We start from the raw sequence: 26,417 nt of genomic DNA, 5'->3' as shown, positions 1-26,417 counted from the left end.
CACTATCCTTTTGACTTGTGCGTATAAATGCCAGCAACTAGAGCTGTAACTCTTGTTTGCTGCAATGATGATTTCTGCAAAAATCTTCAAGTGTATTTTTTGTTTTATAAGAAGGCTATTGAGTCAATCCCCAGGAAAAGAGCCTATTCCATTAAGGACTCATTTATACACCCATTTGTCTCAGCTGCTGTTAGCCAAATTTAATCCAACTGTAGCTAACTAAAGCTTTTATGTCTAAAGTGGTTTTAAGGAGGTGTTTTGCTTAGTAATTACCGTAACTCAACCATTTGAGAGCTAAGTGGCTCTCTGGACTCTGTGCATGGGTTGAATTCCACCAGAGGGGGAGAATAAGTTGTTTTATCAAATTCCTTTCTTAAATTTTGATTTTTCCAGGCTTTACAGAATATATAGAGATTTTTTTAAATGATATAAAAACATGAATCTATTTCTAAAAGTAAGTATTTAAAGAAGACAGTGATTAATGTGTTGCTTTTCCAAAAAGCCCATGGTTAACCATCTTATGCACCTTGCAGAAACATTAGACGATGTGACCTAAAGAACTTAGATATCTAAATATTTTTTAATAATTTAATTTAGCATCTGTCTGTCCCTAAGCTGCTGAAGAATGTGGAAAATCTTGCCTGTGGTCCTCTGGCTTACATGGGGAAAGTGGGCTGCACAATAACGTGCAGTGTGACATGGACATGCAGCTCACATGAGCTGAAAATTTCCTTATTGATGTAGCTGAATCAGCCACAATGGCAAAGCTGCTCACCGTCACCTGCAAATTGGTGCTACTGTGTGCATGGAAGGCTGTCTGAATCTAGGCCTATCTTCCACTTTCATCATTGTGCCTGATTTTTTAGCTGATCACCTCTATAGGAAACACTAGCCACAAAGGCTTAGCTAGCAGCCTGCTTAAGTTGGAGCTTTTGACTTGTGTTTGATGAAGATGCAACTGGTGGTTTAAGGAGTTCCTTCTATCTGCTGTCCTCTCTTGCTGCAGCAGAGGTGACAGAACAAAGTATGCGTCTGTGAACCGGCAACGTGAAAGAAGGGCCAGAGTTACTAGCAAGGAAAGGTTTGCGCTCACAGGCTACCACACTGATGTGAGTTCGTTGAGCCTGGGCCAGGCAATCTGGTTGGTTCTTTTATGAAAAATGAGCTTGGGCAGCTGGGGTGACAGTGCCTTAAATTGCAACAGCATGTTCCCATGATCATTTGTCAGTCCTTTTTTCTCTTCAAGAACTGTTAGGACAGTTTGATGTGCATTATGACTGAATCATAATCTAGGAGTTTCTAAATAACATTTAGATATGCAAGAGCTCCTGGAGTAGTCATACAAACCTGCAGTGCCCTGCCTTTGGTCTCGATGGGCAAAGTGAATGCAGAGATTGCACATATAATGCACACAGATGCAAAAAGACATAGGGCCCCAATGAAAGAAGCACTTATAAGAACCTGAGGATAAAGAAGAAAAACAGTTCAAGTATCAGTTCGGTGATGTGGAGGCCTAACAGTTAATTAGGAATTGAAGAGTAGACAAAGGATCACAAACATCTGAGACTCAACAATAGCCAGAAAAAATAATGTCTTGTGAATCTAACAGCTTTCAGAATGTAACAAATATTAGCAAGTTAAGCTCTGAGAATAAAATTTATGCAGATCTACATCTGGCAAAAACCGCATAAGTACCAACATCAGATGAAGATCTAATGAGTTGACCCCCCTAAAAAGAGGAAATTTAAATACATGCCCTCCCACACACGCTTTTTGTGAACTTCGAGGACATCTCTCCATGTATCCTGTGTTTGACAGCAATATTTAGCACAAAGTTTGCCAAACACATCATTGGCCTATTAAAAAAAAAAAAAAAAAAAAAAAGGAAAAGCTACAAATCTACTCCACAGTGTTAGGAGGAATGAGCAGTCTAGACCTTCATTGCCCAACAATTGACATCCCACATTAAGATGATACTAAGAGTGCTCTTACTTGTGATATAAATGGGGCCACCATGGCTCCCACACGGCACAAAGACCCGCTTGTTCCCATCCCCAGGGCTCGCATTGTGGTAGGGTAAACCTAGAACAGGCCAGAAAGAACTCAAATTACTGTCACAAATAGCAATGAGAACCCTATTGCATTATCCAGGGCAGCTAGTGGGATGAGCCATTGAGAGGATTAAAGACCCTTTTGGGTCTCATTTGAGTCATTACACATCTGCCATGCCTTGCCCAAAGTGAAGCTTTAGGGTAAGCCAGTCAAAGCTGGACATGGTCACTCTGTTATTTTCTTCCCACCGACACTTCTCTCCTTCCAGCTGGGATGGGTCATTCAGGTCAGTGTCATAGAGCTTGGCGCTAAAGAGAGAACTTAAGTTATATTGCCAGACCCTGCATTTGGAGAACACGGAAAAAATGTATGTTGTCTGCAGCCTCCAAGCCAGCCTATCTATATAAGCAGTACATCTATGGAAAACACCTTTGTTTGGGAGGAGGGAAAAAAAATGGACAAGAAACCTCCAGGCTTAGAGGAATATGCTTTTTCTTTTCTTTTTTTTTTTTAATCTCCCCAACACCTGTGCCAATAAAGTGCTTGAGCATATGTTTTACTTAATTTAAGTCCTACTAATGTCCCATTAGTCAATAGATTTTAGCAAGTATAGTTATTTAAGCCTGTGTATAAATACTTGACAGAAAAGGGTCAAGCCAATGGAGGTAAGGTAACTCAAGAGGAGTTCAGCCATGTGGCTGAAAATGGGATTTCTAAATACAGGTTTTGAGCATTGATTAAATTGTGCATATTAGTAAATTATGACCTAGGCATTCTAGTAGTGGTCTTCACATCAGCAGCATTCAGTTCTCGACCATTAAAGGATTAGTATTTGTTAAAGGCTGGGACATTCTTAACTATAATGTATTATTAAAAGTACTGCAAAATATCAAGCCAACCCAGAGAGGTTTGCTTTTTATCATGTTACTCAATCTGAAAGGCAATATGTTTAACTCTATGTTTTTTTTAAAAAAATGCATATTTAACCCGTGGAAGTCATTGCTGCAAATTTTTGTGATGAACAAGCTCTCTGTAACATTAAAACTATTTGCAGACAGAACACAACCATTTTCATTAAGTGATAAAGTATGTATATAAATCCTTATATACTAACTCAATCTCTTAGTTGTTGGAAAAGGTTCCTTTAGGTGGTAGCCTATCTTCTAACTTTCCAGGGGGAGAGGAAGGGAAAGAGTGGGTTTTCAGAAGATGCTGGTCCAAGACGTCCTCAGAAAAAGCATTTTCCAGCACCTGCCCAACATGTGGCTCAGCAGGACCACTTGCTAGTTTTCTGGTTCCTTCTCCCATTTCATAGACAAAAGCAATGTGGCCAGGAAACCAGAGATATGCAGTTCAAGAAAAGTCACTCTAGTTATTAAATATGGCAGCATTCTCAGATATAGGCAAATAGGTTTTCATTCACCAGAGTAGCCTAAAGTACTTGCAAAAGGACCCACCTCTGCTGTGTAAATGTAGATAGTGTTGAAGTTTGCTGAAACTAAAGCACGTAGCATGAAGAGAAACCCAGTCACGCCCGCGCTAGAGAGAAAACAATGTGGAGCAAGAATTAGTAGCACTGAACAGCAATCACCGAGGCACAACCTAATATACTCGTTGCCCTAAGGCATTTGCCACCTTAATATAAAGGACAATGTAAAGAAAAGTTGATAGTTGACAAGTGTAAGCTTTCATTAGTCCGTTGGCAAGGCATATTTGACAATGACTTATTGCACATTAGCTTTCTTCTAGAGCAGGTTTAGAGGTTGGAGCAGATGATCTCAACAGGACTGCAAAGGCTCAGCTAATATATGTTCACATTACGGTGGCATCTGTCTTCCAGCCTACCCTTCTTCTTCCATCTCTATGAAACTGTTGCACCTAAACATAATGGCCAGGCTCAGGCTAGAGAGAAGGCAGAGAAAACTGAAAATAAAAAGAGCGAAGAAGCAGGTGCCTTAATGAAAGACCTTAAACCTCCTTATAGAGGCTCACATAGCTTAAAGACTCCTAGCAGTGCCCCTCCCTTAGTTCCCCAGTACATCACTGATCCTCCAGGGTTCATGGCCCCACAGGTCAAGACCACTAACATCAATCACTGGCTAGCAGCCATCAAGCTACCAGCCGGTTTAAAGGAAACTTCTTATGTGAAAGTCCATTTCAGATGGCTGAGGTTCATACTAACTTCCAGTAATCTTTCAGCTCTGCTACCTGGAGAATGGTCTCGTAAATCCCTGCAAATCAAGCTGATAACCTTCCCCTTGGTGACCTGAGCTTCTTTGGAGTGCCTGACTCCACAAGCTAGAAGGCCTATACAGTAGTGCTAAAAAGAAAAAGAAAAGAAAAAAAGAGAGAACGGTACAACTCATTTGTAATGGATGTTGTTTACATTATTTTAGTTTTCCAGGCTGCACTAGCTGGCAGCTGGTTGAACACTTGGGGAAGGCATTTGGGCTCAGTAATGTAAGTTACTCCCTCACCATACACACACCCTCTCTTACCACAGCCTCTGTTGCAATAGTTTTTCTGGGAAATGCAGAGAGCCAGCTGGAGGGTTTTTTTTTTCCATGTGTACAAGAATTACTGGGCTGACCGACTGGTGACCTGAGGCTACCGTAGATACTGCCATCTGCCCATAGTATTGCAAACCCTGCTACCCTTCAGTGATGGCAGCACACTGAGTTAGTAGCCTACCTTGAAGTACAGATATTGAGGAGAAGAAAGAACAGCGCTGTACATGCCATGGTTATACACAGACTCAGGCGTCTCCCAAGGAAATTGATGCCTAAAATGTTCAAGGGATTTACTAGAGATGATGAAGAAAGAAAAAAACCCAAATGTTAGATGACTTAGTTGTAATGTATGTCTATGTTCCTAGACCTCAGTGCCTTGTGCATAATGCCTCAAAACCCCTCATCCTGAGTGTCTACCAAATGCACTATAAAATGTCAGCTCCTATAATTCTCCTACACCCAAATCCTGTAATTTGTGCACACCCTTGTCTCTTCCCTCGCAGTGGATGGAGCTTGTCTGTCTCTGACCCTGCTGTGCAGAGCTGAGGCCAGACACTAGCTGCAGCCCTGCTGGTTGCTCCCTCTTGATGTTCCTGTCTCGGACACAGCTTCAGGAGAGGGGCTGACTTTGCAAACAGTGTCTGTCCCGTGCGAGGAAGGCACAGTTTGATGAGCACCTCCCTGTGCCGCCAGCGAAGTCAGCGTGGCCACAGGCCTGGGGGCTTTCACTGCCTCTGTCAACGGCCCAGCAAAATGCTTGGGCCCTAGAATGTGCCCTGTTGAGGCCTTGCAGGAGCTGAAAGCTGAGTGGATAGGCTGTACCAGGAAGCATTTTGGTTTGGCTGTGGATTCACTAGGCAAACTTTGGAGTCTTTTATTGTAACACTCAGTATTAGATCTGCTCCTGAGGCTAATATCTTTTCTAAGGTAAGGCACACATGCAGTGTATTCACTTACATCAATATGACTACCTGCAACCCTTGCTTACTTACAAATTTCCAAAAGCTGTGTGTCTGTGAATTTGTTTAGAAGCCAGAATTGTTTCTGGTAATTTAGCACTTGGACAATTTTGCCTTGAAGTTTAAGGTAGTTGGTATGTACTGACTGCAAAGGAGGTCTTTGACTGTGGAGGTGAGAGGACCTGTGCTGTCATCAAAAGCTGCATTACTCACCTGGGGATGAATGCCCTCCCCTACCCTTGCTACCAGCTCATGGCCTTCATTTTGAAGCCTCTCTGCCTGGCTGTTGCCAGCAAAACTGAGGACATGTCAACCCCCTGTAAGTCACTGCACACAAAGGGAAAAGCTGTCCAGAGAATCTTAACAGGCTATAAAAAGGGGGATTGAAAAGCTAGGGTTACATGCAATCTCTCCAACTGTGCTGATGATCATGGTCTGGTAAGCAGAAGGGCCGAATAAGTGACAGTGGCATGGGCTCCGGCTCTCCTCGGAGCCATCTCCAGCTTCCTCCCCTGCTGATGCTGGAGAACCACAGACTAGATCCCGTTCCAGTAATTCAGCGCTGGCCAAGATAACACCATAATAAGCAAAAGCGATGCCAAGCCTGTGGGAAGGAAATGGGGCAATGAAAGGCAAGAACAATGGAGAAGGTTGGGAAATGTTCTGGCACTGAAATGCAGCAGGTTTGGGGTGCCCCATGACAGACTTTCTGGCCCCAACAGTTGGATCATGCATTGCAGAGGACCCTTGTCAATTAGCCAGAGCTCAACAGTGACTTGGGCACCCACCACACCCATGTGCACCCAGGGCCTGGCACACCACTCCAGCCCACCTCTGCCTACCACTTGTCCTCCAAGGAAACCACCCCAGCTCTCAGCTCATTTGTCCACTTGCCCTTTAATGTTTCTCCTTGCTGTGCAGCAGGTAACCTCAGCTGCCCAGTGTCCCCTCGGCAGAATGAGCAGGAAGCTGCCTTCTCAGGGGTCACCTCACTTTGGCACTTTCTGAGGTTCTGAAGATGTGGGCTTGGGATGGAAACCCTCACACTGACTCCCTGCACCATGTGCACTTCTCCCCCTGGTCTGCCTGTAACCCTTGTGCCCACATCATGCCTCTGTCTCCATAGATGCAACCTCACAGCCCAAGTGCGTGGCTGCAGGGGTTGGCTGGCTGCAGAGGGCTCCAGGGAATAGAGCTGAGTCTCAGCTGGGGCAGCCAGCCTGGCTCTGTGCAAAACAAGCTTAGGTTCAGCAGGGTTAGGCACAGCTCTGTGCAAACATAACCACGCTCATCCCAGACAGCTTGCTCCATACGTTTGTGCTGCCATACGCCAGCACTAAGAAAGAAGAGTGCAACAGTGCACGCATGCATGCATGGTCTCTCCCCCTCCCTATCACTCCTGGATTTCCTCCCTATCACTGCCGGGTTACTGTGAGTAAGGAAAAGATGAGTGAAGAAGCCATGAAGGCCACACATTCTCATTGAGATGTTACTATCAAATACTTGCTCATTTGGAACCAGTACAGCCCTGACAGCGCTTTTTGGCCTTAGCCTTGCTAAACCAGCCATGTGCTCACATGCATGATCACAACCATGTTAACCACCTTCCTGCTCCAGTTTCTGGTGAGGGTGATGCTGCCCACCCCCAACTTCCTTTAAAGGGGAGGTCAGTTGCTAAAGCACCACAATCCATTGCTGGCCGTTGGGCAGCAGCTATGGTGGTGCAGAGCTGCAGGCCAGCTGGGAACAAGCCAGCTCAGTATCCAGTCCAATTTCTGGTCTGCTCGGGCTGGTGAGATGCTCGTGCTGATGTCTCATGGGGCACAATGTGCCCCCTCATTTCCTTCTGCTCATGCAGGGCTGTAAATGGAGACATTTTCAAAACTATCCCTGCCTGGAGGACCCTGCCCAGAGAGTCTCTAAATCAGATCCTGCTGCTTGGAGCTCACGTGTAGCAACCATCTAGGTTTTAGTCTTTATCATTTCTGCACAGCGACTTTCCAAAGGAGTCTTCAGCACTGACCGGCGAAGCTCACATCGTACCCTGGCTTGCTGACAAGAACACAGCATTAGTGATGGCAGCCTTGCTGTGTCATTATCAAGCAATTCAGCATATGACTAATCATAAGCAGGCTAAGAAGTAATTTTCACTTTTTTGTTCCCCCTCTGGCAGTTTTAGAAACAAGCTTCAGCATCCAGGCTATGAATTGAGTTGCCTTGGGAATGCGGGGGGAATGCTAATGGCACAGGGGTGGGAAAGCAAACCCCCAGAACATGCTGGTGACTCTTGGGAGAGCAGAGGAGAAAGAAGAATTAAAATAAAAAAACGTATTTCATAAAATTTGTACAAGTTCGGGGAAAAATATAAAAGATTCAAGGCCTGACTTAGCAAGATTTTAGGTCAATGATCTCCCACAAATCTATTATTTATACATTTCCATTCTAGACAGCAAAGTCAATGAAACATATATTAGCCATGCATACAGCTACTGGGAACATTGCATATGAAACTCATCTTCTCTTCAATTTTTAATTTTCCCAGGCCAGTGGCACTGCTAACAGTTAATAAGTTTCTGCTTAAGTCCTATTTCACTGATGCATTGGCTGGGCTGCAAAGGCGGTACGTTTGTCCTCTCAGGAGGAACAAGTCTGCAAAAAAAAAATGAAAGCCAGTTCAGGGCACGTCCTTCTCGCACGCTGCCAGCAGGCGTGAGCTTACTCTTACAGCTCTCATGCAAACCACAAGCTCTGTGGCCAGGCTCCTGTAGCACTTAGACTGAGCTAACCTGCCCTGCAGAAAGGCTCCTGACTACCTACAATATGCTGCCTTGACAGCCCTTGAAGTCCGTCCTGTTCTGCCTATATTAAAGCTGACCAACATAAGGTGTTTAAGGCACTGCATGAGGACAGGCAAGCCTGTAGTGCCCCGTGCCCTGCACACTCTCCCTCCAGCCACCAACAGTTTGTGGCTCAGGGGCTTCCTGAGGCAGAAGCAGTGTCTCTGAAATGGCAGAATCAACAGGTGACTTCTGCTCCCTGCGCACATTCAAATGAAAGAAAGAACTGATAAATAAGAGAAAAAAGAATAAAACGATGGGTTTTACCATATGATCCATATTTGTAAAGTGGTTCTTAAGTATTTGGGGTGCATGAGGTCCTTAAATCTTCCTCTTCTTTCCTGTAAATCATTTGATAGTAAATGAAATTTAGAAACACCATCTTATATACAGAGATGAGTGATCTACTGTGGCAGCTGATTCTCCAGGCACCAGCCCCTTCACTGGTGGGACAGGCAGATGGGGCATGGCAGTACCACACCAGCAATCTCTCTTCCCAGAGGACACACACAGGCAGAACACATTACAAAGGATGGAGGGGAGGAGAAGACCAGCACCCTGTGCATCTCCATGCCTTCCAACCCCCCTCCTGGTGTTCAGCTCCCACAGTGACAGGTCAGGGTCAAAAGTGGGCAAGATGCTGGATGGACACATGGTTGCTCCTGCTCAGGAGCTCCTGCTTGGGCTGGCAGCAGCTCCCATTTTGGCTGGTCCCAAAGAGGGACCCAGTGTCCAACATCGGAGGGTAGACCCTACCTGTCATGTCCGTGTCTCTTCTCTTGCCAGGGCCATGGCGTCCTGCAGGACTCAGCATATGGCCTGGGCTTATGGCCTGGTGCAGGCGCGGGGTTGGCTGCTCTGGACACTGAGCGAGGTGATGGCCACTTTCACCTTTTCCAAGAGGGCCGAAACACTGGTGAGCAGAGACAGGCACTGGGGGGTCCTGCATGGCCCATGGCTCCCTGAGAGCAGGCAGCCACGCCAGCATCCTGCCTCCAAGGGGAGATGAGTTCACAGGGATGGTCTGGGTTGCCTTTTTTTCTTGTTTTATTGGTTAAGACTGGGAGGGTACACAACTAACAAAAACCCTTCACACAGCCAGTGCGATTCCGTTACATAAATTCAATTAAACTACAGGGAAGCTTTAATCCTAATTAATTCCAATACAATAGCACCATCTTGCATGAATTGCTAAGGACAATGCCTGGTGCCTGTGGGACTGAAGAAGCAGTAAAGAGGTCCAGGAAAGGGACTTTTTAAAGAGCTGGAAAATAATCTCAAGGACTTCTTTGTCCGTCTTTCCTTTCTTGGGGGTAAAAGGAGCCACCTGAATAAGTTCCTCCATGGCAGTCCTTCCTCCTGGTCAGCGGGGCTCAGACTGACAGTAATGGGAAGCAGCCAGGTGCCCCTGCCTGTACTTCCTCTCCTGCCTGTGCACGATGACACACACTTGTCAGGCACATCGGTCAAGAAGTGATAAACCCCAAGGCTTCGTTCCCTCTTGCCTGTGAAAAATGACCCATTTCCCTGGCAGTCTGCTGGACACCTGTATCTCTTGGATGCTTAGAAGAGGTGGAAGCAAGGATAGCGCTGGCTGCTTGAAAGGGAATGCCTTGCTTTGACCCTCTTTCACTGGTCTGGTGACTTTGGAGACTTGGGATATTGGGGTTTAGTACATAAGTGAGGTCAGGGGTTGGGAAAAGACCAAGAATGCTAGGAGCTCACTTTGTGGGAATCCACCACAAGAAACATTTCTATCCATTTAGAAACGGCAGATAAATTCCAGAACATTTAGAAACTAGAAAGTTTGCTAATGCCTGAGATGCAAGCAACTCACTGTGCCAGCAACTGGCAGTGGCTTCAGGCCACAGATGGAAGCCCGAGCTTCCCCTGTGTTCACACATCAGTGTTCCCAGAGTCCTCATTTCTCCTGGAGACAGAATGGGTGATCTCACAGGAAGGACCCCTCGCTTTCTTCAGCCTAACAGGCTGTAGTCCTCAAAGGGACTCTGAAGAGCAAATCCTGTATCCCATGGTACACTGGGAGACTGTTGGGAGTATCGATGAGCAATAAGGAAGAACGGTCTCTACGGGGAACCCTTTTTGTGGTAGAAGAAGCTAATCTTTTCCTCAGAATAGCTTTTATCTGAGCAAAAACAAAGAACCCTGGAAAACTCTATTCTATTTGAGGGCTAAGATTGCTGTCTCTTCAAAAGAGAAAATGACATCTTCATCAATAGTCCTTTGGAAAAAAATCAGACACAGAGAGGAAAAACACCCAGCAAGGCATGGTTGGCAATCTTGCTCCATCCCCCTGCATCTCAGAAATGCCACACGCTCTGCTCAGGAGCGGGCTTACGTTCGCAGGCTCCCTCAGGATCCCTTCGGGCATCGCCGCACGGTTCATCTTGGCGATCCTCCGCAGCGTGGCCAGAGCAGCCTCGTCGTTTCCCGTGGACACGTTGTAGCGAGCGGACTCTGGGATGAACTGAAAGTGGGAGAGAGTTAGAAAGCATTTCTGCTGGTCTCTTTCCACCAGACACTACACAAATGTACCCACGTGACTTTCAGTTACCGCTCCGTGTCCAGAGGTCTGGCCACATGAGCCCGACAGAGTGATGCATGAGCTAAAAAGCCCATTGCCTTTTGTCCCGGTCAGGCCTGGTGGCCCTATGGTCTGGATTTATTTCCCCATGGGCTGAGGCTTCCCAGCTCCCGATTGCCCCGTGTGGCAGGGAGCTGGCTCTGTCCAGCATGCCCGTTTTGTACACAGGCTCCCAGGGCTCTGCTACTGAGCTGCCTGGGACAACCATGCATGAGAGAGGGAAGCCAAAGACAACAGTTTAAAAGAAAAACCCTTAATTTAAGTAATCAAAATTTTAAAATGGAATGAGACACATATCACTCACTCACGCCAAAGTTTTGAGAGTCTCAACAAAATTGTTAAATTTTTTTAAAAAAGAAAGACATAAGTAAGATTTAGGATTGAATCATTCATCGCAAGAATTTGACATTCATCTATCCCTTCTGCTCACTCCAAAATAAAACATTTTTTATTGAATGATGCATATATTAAATTATAAATAATTACATGTATTTTATGGAAAATATAAATGTAAGGCAAATTTTTTTCAAATTATATATATTGATTGTATTTTTATTTCTTTTAGACCAAAAGCTGTTGCTTCTCGTTTTTCCTGGTACAAATAATCAGGGAAATCAAGCATCACAGATATACAAGTGGATGTTCACAACGATCTTACATTTGACCACACAGTTATCATCACAGAAGGACTTGTGTGTGCATTCAGCTGAAGGTAGGGGTTTAACATCCCTGCAACTTGCTCACCCAATTGTGGCTAAGCAGTGTAGTGCCCACCAGCACTATCACTAGGGATTTTCCACATCACTCCACAGAAATAAGACGTTCATTGTGTCCAAGGCTGTTATTTCTGAAGAATGAATAGACTCGAGGAAGACACAGTCAGCTAAGTTTGCTGTGTACGTTCTTTGTTGAGGCTTTTTTGCTCAGTCCTAATAAATTTAAATACTGAAAAGAGTGTATGGGATCCAGCACTAGACTGAAGGTATTAGCTATGGTTTCTTGCATACCCTGTTTAGCCTGTCCTTATCTCAATGTTATTTCCACAGTCTTTCATTATCGCTGGCAGAACCTGACACCAGCGCCCATGGTGCTAGGGGTCACAGTGGGATAGTGAAGCTGGAGGCAACAACCATCTCCTGCCAGGCAACATCTCCCTGACAGCTGTTCCAGGCATGTAGGACCTTCTCAAATCTCCCTATTTGAGAGGACTGCAGTAGTAAAGCAATGATTCCACGGCAAGTCCCAGCCTCCACGCTGTGGAGGACGATACCTCTTGGTGGCTATGTCTGGCAGAGGACACCAGGCCTTTGCAATGCTGTGGGCAAGAGGGCAGGAAGGATCTCCTTACCTTGAACACCAGGATGAGGATGATGCCAGGAATGGAGGCTATTCTGATCAGCCACCGCCAGCCGATGGTTGGGTTGACCACTGATGCCAGGCCAATGATTAACAAGGAGCCTGTCAACCAAAACACCTTTCCAAATGGAAATCAAGGGGTTAAAATAAATGAACATATGGCAATGATTTGTTTATTTTCATCCCTTATGGTCTCATTCTCTGAATACATTAGGATTTATATTAGGGAGAGCTGTGGTTCAAACTGAGCCATCCTGTGGCTGCTTGCAAAGCTGAATTTGGGTTGAAACAAAGAGGGAAAGATGAGATTTTGGGGAGAGATGGCTGAAGATTAGTTTTAATTAGCTCTGGATGAAAACATGACTTGCCATGCCTCCCATTGTACATAAAACCCTTCTATCCGCTTCTTTTGTCCTTCCATTTGCTTCCCTGCTAATGTTCATGCCTATGACTTTTTCTCTTGTCTGAATCTCTGCGGGAAGCAGTAGATTTACAAGCACTAAAGGCAATTATGGGCCAGATTTCCACTGCGGGAAGTTGGTGGGGCTCCAGTGGACTTGATGCCAATTTATATCAATGGAGAAATCTGGCCCCAGGTCTGCAAGTACATTCCTCCCTAAAGTTCACTTGTAGCCATTAGGAAAAGTGTTCTTTTTACTCACACAAAGGATCTAAGTTAATACAAAGCACAAACAAATTCATAAAAGCCACAGCCAGTTCATGAGTAATCTGTGGGCATAAATAATGGATTTCTGGAGAGAAATATAAGATTGTTCTTTTTTTATATAAATCTTTGTGTTTTTGATGACACTTTGGTAATGAAGCCCTAAGATCAAACAGAGAATAATTAAAAGCAAATCATCCTTGCCACCAAGTCCAGATACAAACACTCTTGGTTGAACTGGCAGACAAATTCATATGTTCAGTGAAGTCTTCCCAGATAATTTGCACATGCATAAAGTGCACATTGCATAAATTCAGAGCAATAAATAACTCCAGTCACATTTACCATGATCTTTGCCCAACAAGTCATCACAAACCTTCCCAGCACACCTCAAGCTTAACTTGCAACAATCTGTGCTAGCCCACTGCTGGACAAAGCATTGTGAGCAGGGACAGCGAGGGGCACAAATTAGGAGCTTACTTGGGAATCGTTTCATTAATCATGTGTTACTGCCACAGTTATCTCATCTAATTTGAGACCCTCAACAAACACTAGTATGAGTTGCCGAGCTGTCCCAGCATCAACGGTGTACCCCCTCAGTTCACCTCACTTTTGACTAGCATCTAGGTGGTTCTTGTCCCCACCACAGACCTCAGATAAAGCCCAGGGCTCCCGATGCAGCTATCATCTCTGCTGGAGATCCACAGAGATGTGAGATGAATCCAGGCCCAAAGGCATAAGCAAAGTGGAGACATGCATGCCCTCTACCCGGGGCTGGCCTCACGTTTGGCACAGTGATTGGTTTCCAGCCGAGAGCCGGTCACTCTCCCCACCAGGTAGCACAGCAATAAGCACGTTGCTGCTGTGGTTTTGTGCTTACAGCACTACTCTAGCATGAGCTGTTGCTGCTGACCCTCGCTCCTGACTGACAGCCCATCAACACTGACCCCATTAAAGTAGGCAACACAGTTATCAATGTGGTAACCAGAAGGTTGGATGTCAGCTGTCACTCAAAGTCCCCAAGCAATATTTGGAACATCCAATTATTTCAGAAATAAATTGCTCCTTTTCTGCACACAAGTATCCATGTACTTGTTTAATAATGCAGCATATACACTCTGGGGCATAGAAGGCAGAAGACACTTGCTCTGCCCAAGATAAATGCAGATTGTCTGGGACAAAGGCAGACTTGCTGGAGATTGGCTTCCCAGACAGCAACCAGACAAATCTCCTGGGACTCTGGGCTAGAAAGAAGAGTAACATACTCATGCTTACCTGAGATAAGGGCAACATGTATCCTCTGTATTTGGTAGGCAAAAATTCTGTTTTTATGATAAGCCTAGCAAAAAGGAAAAGAAATGCAGAAAGACAGACAGACAATGAGAATTTCTGTACTAATCAAATATCCATTCAGCTCAGTTATTGTTTGATGCTGTGGCCAGTAACCTGCCTGACAACCCCTTTCCCACCACTGGTTCACCAGAAATGAGGGATCTCACTCCACATCTTTGCCTCAGGCACGCTGCATTAGGAAAAGCATAGAAAAAAAATCAAGCTTTCATACCACCCATGCTAGCTTTGCTATCAGAAAGGGTTGCTTCCTTTAAAGTCTCATCTCCCACAGCAGTTCGCATGGGCCTGGGCTCCCTGCCCCATGGCCAGTGGCACCCTGTGCCCACTGCAGCAGGCACCATGGGCCTGTTCTTCCACTCAGGCTTCAAGGAAAGAGAATCATCAAAGATCCTGAAATTTTGGATTTGTTCCCACTGACAGAGTTGAAAGAAACAATTTGTTTTTTGCAAGGCTCCTAGTGAAAATCACTTTTAATACTGTGAATTTTATTCTTCTTCCACCTCACCTCCCTATTTCCTCCCAAAAGGACAACAGGCTTACATTTAAGGGACAACTTTCTAGGTCAGGTCAAGAAGAATTTGTTACTTAGGCAGAACTATTGTGAATATTTATACAGTGAAGCAACCTCTGCTCATCTATTACCTGTCTTATTGTTTTTATAATATATGTGTTTAATAATCCTTCTGTTATTCATTTAATGTAAACCAGCTGTCCTCTCTACTCCTAAGCTCTTGAGTCCTTGGAAACTGCAATTTAGGCAGACTGACAGGGATTCTGTGAAATTACAGAATGCCTTTTTCTTCTGAAGAGATGTGGGAATTTCCTCTCTTCCAGCCCCCTCATAGGCCCCTTTCTGGCTGTCTCCTCTTGGTCACAGCACAGGACCAGTTTATCAGGCTGTGTGCAAGAGTGACCAGGCACTACACAGGAGGTCAGCCACAGGAGCTAAAGGGCCTTCTTGGCTTTAACCAGGGAATTCAGCCCCTCCAGGTCTGCAGGTGCTTCTCCTGAAGAAGAAAAGTGGCACCATGTTCTCATTTTTGCAGAAACAGAGCCTGGCATAATAAGACCAAATGTGAATGCCCCACACCGATGGGGTGCCTGCTGGTCCTTTTGCCTTTAATATAGCTGATTCAGTCCCATTTACTCTCATTACATTCACCATTATCCTCAAAGAAAATAACGCCCTGAAAAAGTTACATTTCCATCCTTAAGGGCTTTCCCCTCCTTTGCTCCACCCTTGCTCCTCCCTCTCAGTTTTCAGCTGGTCCCACTAGCCCCACCAGCACAAGGAGAGCACACCTCACCCTCACCCCAGTGAAGGTTTGGTTGCCGTGTCAGAGTCATGAGGCACCAAGTATTCTCTTACCCTTGAGCATGGCCCGACACACCACCGCCTACCATGGTCCGTAGGAACACAAACCAGATGTAGGATGGGGAAAACGAGGTCAGCAGGGAGAAATAAGCCCCCCAGAGGAAGGAAAGCAGCAGAATCTGCAAAGGCAAAATTAGCGTTGTAAAAGCACAGGTTCAGTTCATGAAAAACCTCTCTGTTCAGGTCTGTATATTTGGACAGTTTCCTGGGGAAAAGGCACAAGGTGAGGGGGAGGTGAGCTGGCCCCAAGCATGGCCAAGGATGTGTAATGCAATGTCAAGTTTCTTGATTTCTGGGTTTCTATGATGGGAGAGAAATGGTTTCCACTGCATTGGTGCAGAGCTGCTGCTGTGGAAGCTGTGGGAAGAGCTAGCATATCTCTGAGGGGTTTTGAACCCCATGCTGGGACTCCCTTCACACTGTGTTTTAAGGCATAAGTCACTCAAACCCTCACTGCAGTTGTGCCTTTGGGACCGTGCAGTGAACAGGTGAAGGGGATAAATGACGGCGGTCCTTTCTTGGGGCCATTCAGGCAGCTTCAGTGAACCTTCTGCAAATGCTGCTCGGGATCCTGCAAGGCTCAGAGGGGCAGGCACAACCCGTGGCACTCACTCACCTTCCAGCGGCCGTACCTGTCAGCCAGGAGCCCAAGGACTATGCTGAAGACCATGTAGCCAAAAAACACCATCTACAAGAAATCAAAGTATGACCTGAAGTACCCAGCTACGGATTGTCTAGTCCTGGCAGTATCTGGCAGGTCTGCTCTTAAAACTAAGGGTGTATTTAATGTTTTCTAAGTAGCAAGAAAGATAAACTACCACTAAATCTGTCATTTCATTAACACCAGAGCTCCTCACCATCCAGGAAATGCGCTTTAAAATAAAAAGTCAATGATGGTGTCCCTGGCAGTGCTCAAGTGGTAGACAAGTGGGGCAGCATAAGTCACTCACCGTTGTCACTAAAGCCACCTGCCAGTCTTGAAGACGCCACTCGCATCGGATGAGAGGGGAAACAACAGCTATTAGCATGATCTCCATAGCTTCAGCCACCTTCAGGGATAAACATGCATGTTAGCAAGCAAGGGCTGCCACAAGGAGCAGGCTGAGCCTCCATCCTCAGTCACACCGAGCCTGCAGACATGTCAAGGCCCTCAGTTTTGAGGCAGTTCCCTGCATGTGTTAGCCCCCCCTCTGAGAGAATATGCAAGGAGAAGGCCTTGACACCTTTCGGCTTGTGGGGCAATTTGAGGGGAGAAAGACCAACTGCGAATATCTCTGCTGGTTGCATGCCAAGCCACCCAGCAGTGGTGACACAGGTAGCCCTCAGCAAAATCAAATTGCACTGGGGCTAAGTCAGACAGCTGGCCTTGCTGCTGCTTATCAGCAGTGCAGCTGAGTCACAGTGGTGAAGGGTGCCCGTGCTCCTACTGTTTGAGAGTGCAAAGTAAGAGAGAGTATCTCAAACCTCAGCCACGTAAGCTGGAGCCAAGATTTTCACCTTGCTCATGCCGCAGAGCAGGAACATGCCTGTGGACCCATACTGCAGCCTGGTTGGCACGCAGGTGCTGTTGACTATGGCAGCTTGGCCATGGTCTGAGCCCTGTGACTGCTGGGGAGGATGTGGACACTTGGAAACAGAGTGAGGGCAATGGGGAGAGGAAAAAGTAGGAGAGAAAGTGGGTATCTAAACAGAATGCGTGTCTAGAAAGGCTGGAAAGATTTGTCCTTTGAAGAGGACAATCTCTTCCAGCAGAGTTAGTGGAAGATCTTCAATGGTCTCCTGAAATCAAGCTGCTGGAAATCCAGCTGTGAACTTGTGCTTATAACTCACAGGTGACCCCATAAATAAATATCAATAAATCAGTACAGTGCTACATTAGCCCAATGGTTGTTTCCCACCAGCAGATGGCTTTAGTAAAGAAATGAGCCCATCAGTCACTCATATTTAGAGGCCTTGAAATGATCCTAGTGGATGCATCTTCCTAGTGGACACCTTCAGCCCCAGCATGGCATTAGGCTTGTGCCCCAGTTCCTAAACCACCTTTGTTGTTAATGGAGAATCCTGACCCTCAGGAAATTCTTCAGGCACCCAAGAGCAAGAGAAGATGTCAACCTTCTGTGCCAGGTCGCACAAGGTCTGGGTGTCATGAGGCATCATGAAAAACATGGCTGGGAAGCTCAACCCGAGTACTCAGACAGGACTGAAGCACGTATTGGTGCTGCCTGCTGGGGATACAGTGCTCCACCACCACTCCAGGACAGAGGCCAGGCAAGGATACTCTGGAACAAACCTGCTCAGTTTTCTTCTGAAATAGGTGTGACATAAGCACAGGCAGATACCAATTTTGGCTGGAGAAAATATAGAGATGTTGTTTAACAAGCTGTATGTGAAAAATCTGGGCTGCAGTATTAGCACATGGTGCCTACAATTATTAATACACAGCAATAAGGGTAACAAGAAAAGCATTTCTTAGGGCTAATATAGTTGGCTGCAGAAACCTACCCCAGTGCTTCCCATAATGAGGAAAAGTGCTATGTGGAACCTCCCAAACCCAATGGTTTCCACAGCTTCCTCCACCGTAAATGTCTTCTGCCCTGAAGAGCATTGGAAAAGAAAGACAGAGAAGAAAAAAAAAAGAAAAAAGAAAACACATTTGCAGTGAAATTGTACCTCATCAGGTCTTTCTGAAATGTAATTTCTTCATGTTACTGTGGGACTGTGCCGGAAGAAATGGTTGCAACATGCAGCAGTTGCAGGTACTTTCTATTAGTCCAACAGTCCCTGGGCATGCTGCTGATTTGGTGCTTCAGGGACTAGATAAAATAACAGCTAGCACTGGGAGACAACATGGAGGAGACCAGTTTCACTCCCCACGGCCTTTCTAGCCTTGTCCACAGCTACTGTGGACGTTTCAGAAACCCATACCTGGGGCAATGGACCATGCTTCTGGATGCTGGTCCACTCCTTTCCCCTGCCCAAACTGCTCCAGGCCCAGACCCTCTCCATGAAGGCCAGAGGAAGAGCCCGCACTGGCACAGCGGGAGCCGGGCATCCCGCTCCTGCCACCTCAGCAAGGTTTACAGACACAGCTAGTGGACAGTCGCTGGGGGCCCTGAGCTCAGCCTTGTCTCTTGTGAGTTCATTGCTGACGATGTTTCCCTTTTTCAGGAGCAAACACAACACAGCTCAAGACTAGGGCTAGAACAGCTTTATAAACAGCCAATAGAAAGCTGTCCGTGCATAAATATTTTTTATCTCTTATTTAGGTAAAGTTAGAGCTTAGTTAGTTCAAACAAATCAACATTACTTGTGAAATGAAACTGAACTTACTGAAGAATTTCAGAAGAGTCTTTCTTTCTTTGCAAATTCAGAACTTTTTGTTTTGACGCTTTTCTACAAATTTTTTACTTTAAAATCCTTTTGAGATAGAATACATTTTTTTTTCCAAAAATAAATGATCCAAAATGAAAGAATTCTTTGATTTCTGGGAGAAGAAAATATTTACACATAACAGAGGAATGAGAAAATTTGGGTCATCTGGCCAACAGATCTAAGTAGCAGCTACTAGTCTGGTAGCTGGGACAGGAGAGAAGGTGTATGGAGCTGGTGCCATGTACCAAGGTCGCAGGTAACAGGCACACCAGGAGGCTGGGATCCTCCCTTGACCCCATCTGGACTGAATGGACACCAAAATCTCTAGTCCTGCCATTTCAAACCCACCTTTTGGGGGCTCTTGTTTCTCTGTGCAGATTTCCTCCAAGTTGATAGAATTTATTGCCTCTTTTGGTGCAGTGGCCATCTCAGCTCCTGCTGGGGTCCACGGTCCCTGCTGGAGAAGGTTGGGGTTTAACTGGGAATCCTGCATGCAGCTACAAACCCGTCTGAGCAAGAAGCCAATAAAGCAGCTTTCTGCACAGTGTTGGACGTGTTCAGAAATGCTCATCCATGGATTTGTTTCAGACAGCTGATAGGAAGTATCCTCTTTTTCTCCCTTTACCACAGTGTTTTTTGTAAAAAATATGTGGATACAAGGTGATTTAGTTGAACTGATAAAGATCAGAAATCATTGGCTGTTTTTACAGAAAGTCTGGGAAATGGCTTAGGGAAGACTCGAGACTCACCAATGCAAGAGCCCAGGCGATGGCTTCCCAAACTGGAGGCAATGGGTGCCTGTAGAAATGCAGCAGCAACTAAACGATGCTGCGTCTCCAAGGGGGCAAGAAGTGACCTGGCTGGCAGTAGGTTACCTCTGTTCAAGGTCGAAATTCACATTTATCTGGAGCCAGGAGCTGGGCGAGCAGCAGAGCCCTGCCCTCGCATGCCCTGGCCCCTTCACAGCCGACACGTGCAGGCAGCCACGCACCTCCTCGCCCAGCCTGTGGAGGAGCCTGCTGCTAGCATTTCCCATGGTGAACGTGATCCTCGGCCTCACCCACGCCACGCTAGCCCCCGCCGCCTTATGTCAGCAAGGAACAGAGCCATGATTTCCAGCATGCAATGCAGCAAAAACTGCTTTTTCCCCCCTAAGTTGATGTTTTTTAACACTAAGTCCTCTGGCCTGATCACGGCCTTTTTCTGATCAGAAAAGCTCACCTTCACCTCATGACTGGGGTTAAGCACACCACGTACTGCAGTCCCCAAACTTTCTTGCTGTGTGCTTGCTCGGACACTTGAGTTGGGGGCATTCAGCCCTGCTTAGATTTAACAACATCCTCTCCTTTGGCCTCCCCTCGGGGATGCCAAACTTGGCCCAGGGAAGCAATCACGGTCACCCACCCGCTGCACACAGGACGAGAGGTGCAGAGGGGACATCCCGAGTGAGCCAAGGAGGCTGAAGCAGGGGGACGCTTGACAGAGTTAAAGCCCAAGGACATCTAAAAACAGATACAAAAAATCTCAGCTGAGCTAGAGGGCAGCCCAAAAACCAAAAGCACAGCATTAGGCTACACACAGGCTGGATACATTAAAAGCATTACAGTGAGCTACATTCAGTGTAATGAGTTCGTTAAGGGCTTAATTAAGAGTAGCCCTTAATAGGATATTATCGCTACTGTAACAATAGCCCTCGATTAGTTGATCAGGTCATATACAGTGACGTTGCTATTACAGACCATTAAAGTCTAACACCCAAGAGGCTGTGTCACATATTGCTCCTAACTGTCTCTCAGCAACATCCTCCGAGGGAGTGATACCTTCCCCCCAGCATGTGGTGCCACCAGTTATCACCTTGGTCATCAGCTGTAAACCATTCCTGAGCAGAAGGAGCTGAACAGTAACCCAAAAGAGGAAGCTGGAAGAGCCCCATGAGAAGATAATAAAGCTTTGCTGTGTGACTGCATCACTAAAGTCTTTGCAATAACGAAATCCAGGGACCTACTTGTCTCCCTTTCCATTCCCTTGCAGTCAGGGACCCATAAACACACCCTGCTCTGAGTTGCCGTGTTATGGCTGCATCTTGCTAAAGAGCCATGTGGCCGTGTGCCATGTGCCACTCTGCTGGCGTGGGACACGGCTGGTGAGGAGAGACTGGACCTACGGGAGACCCGCACAGGTCTCCAACAGCAGCATGTGGGATGCTTGCTTTAGCACCCCAGATAACACTGGAAATTATGTTCAGGCACCCACATAACCCACTTGACCAGGATATTGGGGGCAAATTTATTCATCCGTAACCGGACAAGAACCCGCCAGTCCCTGGCACTGTGCACTCCGTAGCAGCACTTATGTCCAAACGGCAGAGATTTAGGAGCAACGCTTAAACAAGCCTCCCAGAGGCTCCCAGTGAATGCTCAGTTTGCTCGTCCCGAACATTTGCAGCCCCGTTTGTCCAGCTTGCCTGATGCACCTCTGCGTGGAGCCACAAGGAAGAGCTTCTTGCTCTTTGTATGTCGCAGGGGGAATGTTCAGTGCCGTTTGCACGAGCCAAAAGAATAGCAACAACAAAGCTGCTGCTGGCAGGGAAAATAACAGTCCCCCAGCTGAAGGGACTGAGGAAGAGTGCAGTGGAACAAGGCAAGCAAGACGAGGTGACCCCACGCAGGAGGCTGCGATGCAGGCAGCGAGGGGGGGGCACCAGCAGGCATGGCACATACAGCATTGTGCGCGGAAATTTTGTCAGTAAAATCACAGAGCTTCTGCAAACAGCGTAAAAGCAATCAGACACCCCTACTTGATTCAATCTTTTTTCTTTCTTTTTTCTTTTTTTTCTTTTTTTTTTTTGAGTAAAGCTTTCTTACCTCAGAAGCCTCCCCGGCACAGGCAGCCGGCCTTCTCACCTTTGTGGCTATATTTTTTCAGGTGAACTATTTTCTTTCTCTTGCGGTAGCCAGGCTGTGGGGTTGGGATCTGGCTCCTGGGGATGAGCTCTGCTCCTGGCCAGGCGCCTGCACCACAGGCAGGTGCCGCGCGCCCTGCTCCCTGCCCGCGGGTACGTTTGCACAGCCTTCCCATTGCAACACCGTTCTCACCTGCCCCTCCTTAAAGGGATGACTCTGCCACCGCCTGTGCCCTGCAGAAACGCAGGAGAGACATCCCTGCGGCGACACCAGCAAGGTCTCAGCTTGGTCAGCAGATAGGCTCCCTGAGGAACAGCCAAGGGTACCTCCAGCTTAATACATTTGTTACTCAAAAAATGCAGGAGATCTGTTACAGCTTCCCCTCAACAGCACAAGGGCCTTCACCATGAAGAAAACGGGGCCTGCATGTATGTGTTGTCCCTCTGAATTTCCCATCTGAGTACCAAACTGCAGGGAGTATCTGTGGCTTGAACCACCGCGATCATCTTGACTTTGCCATGCATCAAGTCTGAGTGTGACAAGTTACACTGGCCAGTAAACTGGAGTTATGGCAGGTTATGGCTGGTTGAGAGGGTATATGCTGACTTTGCTGCTCAAGCATGTGTGCCCTGGCTTCAGTTTCTCTCTCTGAGATACTGGGGTCATTTTAGTCTCTTTTCCCCCAAGGGTTCCTCAAGTCCTTCTTTTCTGAAAGCTGAGCACAGAGCTGGCAGCAATATTGCAGCAGTTTTCTCAAAGCATAGAGCTTTCATACTGAGCCTCAAACTTCCATGCATCAGGAAGGCATTTGCTAACAGCCAACATATGGTATTTCATAGCCTTATTTTACATCTTCCTTTCAATAATATCTAGTTTTCAGTAACAGCCATTATTGACAGCTGCTGAAATAGATGCCTGATTCAGGCTGCCAGATCCGTACCATCATGCTTTTATTGCAAAAAACTCAGAAACTATGCATGTGATCACAGAGCAGTATGGACATTTTGGTGTTTCAGCTTCCCAGAGCAGAAGAGAAAAAAAACGGACCAAAATACCATGAAATTCTCAGCTGCAGACATGTGCTTTCAGGTCCAAATGCCAACAAGACACTTGGATTTAACAAAAGGATGTTACATCTATTATTTTTTTTTAACCACACCATGATATTTTGATTATTTGTAAAAGAAAAAAAAAATACAGAGACTGGTCTGAGCAAAGTGTGAGCAGAAAGCTCTGTTCCTGAAAACTCCAGAGGGTACAACAGAGTAAGGGTTAGAAGAGCAGTCTGTGCTGTTAGTCAAGGACATGATGGACAGCCATCCTGAAGAAAATGACATTTACTTCAAGAGCCAGCAGACTAAAGCTCCAGCATGGTCACAGCACAGATGATAACTTGCTAGCTGGTAATCCAAGGATGGCAGCAAGTTTATAGTGCATCGTCTGGGACTTTAGTCTTCCTTTCACCCCAACTGGAAGACAGACTATAGCCATGATACACCCCAAATGAGGACACAAAGATGATGGGCTGCAACCTTGCTTAAGATTTGTGAAAGATGAAGTGAACAAAAGTCTGAGGCATAAAGATTGTTGACTCCTGAAGGGTATAAAAACATCTCTCCAAAATAAGTTCCTCATCGCTTCTAAAGACTCAAGAAACAAGAGGAGGACATAGCAGCTGGCATACCTCTCCTCCAAGTCACCACAAGAAATTCTGGCAAAAGGGCCTGAACACACAGCTCTGGCTCTTCTGGGTACGAGTACAAAAACTGGGAAGAGAATGACTGTGAGTGACTGAAACCAGTTTTGTTTAAACTCATTATAACTGTGCCCTCCTATATGAGCTCACATAGACAGTATTATTTTTTTACACAATTTCCTACAGTATGATATAACTTACGTCACTAGCACTCAGGAACGGACACCTTCCTAGCAGTGGGACAAAATTCAGATCCATAGGTCCTGTACCACATGGCATAGTGACCGTTCCTCTCTATATCTGGATCCTGAATTCACCCCAGAGGTGCACGCTGAGGTCGTTACTTGGTAAAAATTCCCAGTAAGGTAATTAGAAGTCATATCTCCTACAGCAATGTGTCCAAAAAAAAAAAGTCCAAGTAAAGACAACAGGGTGTTGTACTGAGGTGTGCAGGTCTACAGCGACGGCCTTTGCTGGACCTACCCACATCTGTCAGCCACATTCATGGCATGAACTAGAAAACACAGTCTCTTTCTGTATGAGGCTTTGCAGGGAAATAGGCAGGCAATGCTCCTGCTCCAAAATCCCCCTCATCTTCTGCAGATTTTTTTTTTTTTTTTTTTTAAATAGGGCTCTCTGGAACATTTTGTGGGAGTTTATGTAAGTCTGACAAACAACCTAGATAAAAAACAGTGCTCTCCTCAAACTGGGTTAAGAATGACCCTGGCTGTCAGCAATATTTCATGTGAATGCTCCCTGATTACAAGGTGTGTGTGTGGGGGGGGTCAGTCTTCTTGCAGAGTGTGTCCCCATCTCATAACCACGTAAGGGAGCCACAGGCTCTGCTGGGTTACCCAGCTGTATGCGGAAAGATAGAGCTGAATACAAAATTAAGCCAAATATCTGAGTCACTGTTCAGTACAGTAAACAACAGACTGTCTTGTCACCTGCAGTATTCATGGGATAACTTGTTTTTCCTGCTTAAAATGTAAACCTTGAGCAAAAAGCAAAACATCAAGAGACTCTAAAAAGAAGGGATATTCTGTTCCAGGTAATCACCTTCTCAGTTACGCTGCAATCTCATAGAAAGGTGCAATAAAGATAAAATATGTGCTTGTGCAGAAAATCCACCCACTGTTTCATAAAGCAAATTGTTTCCTCTGTGTTGGGTATTGCATCAAACTAGCTTGACCTGTCTTGCTTCAAGACAGTTTTTCTCCTGAACCTCTGCGGAATAGGAATAAACAAATTAAACTGGAATGAAGAAACAAAGGTGATCTGCATGTGCAGAGGAACTGTGACACCAGTATTATTTTTTTGCTCGCGCATTTTTTGTCTCTGTCCCATAGCATACCCCCTCTTGAAGAACTGGTGGAGTGAGGTCGCACATGGTTGTAGGTACAGTCCAGTGCCCACCTCCAGCCATGGCTACAAACCTCGCTAAAATAAAACAAGGCTCCTAACTCAGCTGGTAACCAGCATACCCAGCACAAGTATGGCTCCTTGGCATCACAAGACGAAAGGTGAAATGACTATTTTGAATAAGCTTATATTTTCACCTTGGTCACCTTAGCAGGATGGTAACTCCTGCTTGATCGTAGCAATCACACTGTATCTGTTAACTCTCTCACTGCTCATCTTGTCAGAAACATCTGCCAGGTGGGTTTCTTTAGCGGCTCTGGTTATCAAGGATGTGAGGTTTGAAGAGATCCCATTTGTCACTCCCCACGGGAGCACTGCCACCTCCAAATTCATCAGCGTGTTGCATCAGGATCTTACATTCTCCATAGTGTTCTAACATTGAAAAAATAGCCTATTATGGTTAATACTATTCAATGTTAAAAATTTGTAATGCACTAATATTTAGGAAAGATCATGGTATATCAACACTGAATTCATCTAAATAGTCTTTATTTCTTCTTTCTATTCATTTGATATTTGCATTGCTATACAGCCTACTTTAACAATGTCTTGAAAAATACGTTTTCAATGCTTGAAAAATACAGCATAGGAGGAGTCATCTTAAATCTCCAATGAGAAACAAGTCAATAGAGAAAAATAAATTGACTGTCAAAATGCAAACTAGTACATGCTTTTGTTTACACTGCTCAAAACTAACATTTTTTTAAATGATGATGTGTGCAGAAGTCTATAATCTAGCACTGTCAAGCCCTGAAGCAAATCAGATAAAAGGAGGGTTGTTGTACTAAAGCATATAGAAAATTGCAAGACTGCAATATGATCTGTCTTTAAGCTGTTTTGTATTGTGTGCTAAATGAAGGACTACAATCTTCTAAGGGAGTTAATCGCTGTCATATGATCAACCACAGCTTGAAGAAACAGCCAAAACTTATTTTCCTGGGAAAAAATATAACACAAAAATAAGGCAGTAAATGGCACAAAACAGATGCAAGTTGACTATTGATAACCAGTTTGATTCAAAAAGGTGCATTTTCTCCTTCTAACCAAAAGCAGTAGACAGATGACCCGACGAAGTGCTGCGGCCCAGGTACTTGGTTCAGAGGAGATGTACAGCCAACGGTCCAGCTAGCCCAGCTGATGTAGTGTCTCTGTTTGTTGCTCTCAGCTGATATAGTGCTACATGTGAAAGTGGCTAGCCTTGAGGGGTGCATTTTTTCCAAGCTAAAACATTTTCATCATGGCTCTTCTTCTTTTAAGGGCCATGTCCCGCTCTGTTTAATTCTATATACCCCACTTTGTAGGTAACCGATTAT

The 26,417-nt window shown here is 45.7% G+C and overlaps 1 protein-coding gene across 1 annotated transcript; it reads right to left on the bottom strand.

Annotated features, from left to right (window-relative positions):
* Positions 1 to 1,299: 1,299 nt before the first annotated feature.
* SVOPL (SVOP like) lies at positions 1,300 to 19,510 on the bottom strand. Its single transcript, XM_062600049.1, has 14 exons — positions 19,432 to 19,510; positions 18,214 to 18,305; positions 16,662 to 16,760; positions 16,328 to 16,399; positions 15,706 to 15,830; positions 14,259 to 14,322; positions 12,312 to 12,437; positions 10,718 to 10,846; positions 8,626 to 8,699; positions 5,923 to 6,125; positions 4,744 to 4,855; positions 3,510 to 3,591; positions 1,993 to 2,082; positions 1,300 to 1,461 (listed from the first exon to the last, which is right to left on the bottom strand). Exons 1-14 carry the CDS (start codon positions 19,508 to 19,510, stop codon positions 1,300 to 1,302), a joined length of 1,509 nt encoding a protein of 502 aa, XP_062456033.1.
* Between the last annotated feature and the right edge of the window lie 6,907 nt (positions 19,511 to 26,417).

This window comes from Rhea pennata, chromosome 1 (assembly GCF_028389875.1).
Source record: "Rhea pennata isolate bPtePen1 chromosome 1, bPtePen1.pri, whole genome shotgun sequence".
Lineage (NCBI taxonomy): Eukaryota > Metazoa > Chordata > Aves > Rheiformes > Rheidae > Rhea > Rhea pennata.
This window is presented reverse-complemented; position numbering and strand designations above follow the sequence as displayed.

Coding starts and splice junctions, on each gene's coding strand:
- SVOPL (XM_062600049.1), bottom strand. CDS start 19,510: ATGGCCACTGCACCAAAAGAGGCAATAAATTCTATCAACTTGGAGGAA. Junction 18,306..19,431: donor GAAACAAGAGCCCCCAAAAG/GTGGGTTTGAAA, acceptor AATGCTCTTCAG/GGCAGAAGACATTTACGGTG. Junction 2,083..3,509: donor TCTACATTTACACAGCAGAG/GTGGGTCCTTTT, acceptor GGCCTGTTCTAG/GTTTACCCTACCACAATGCG.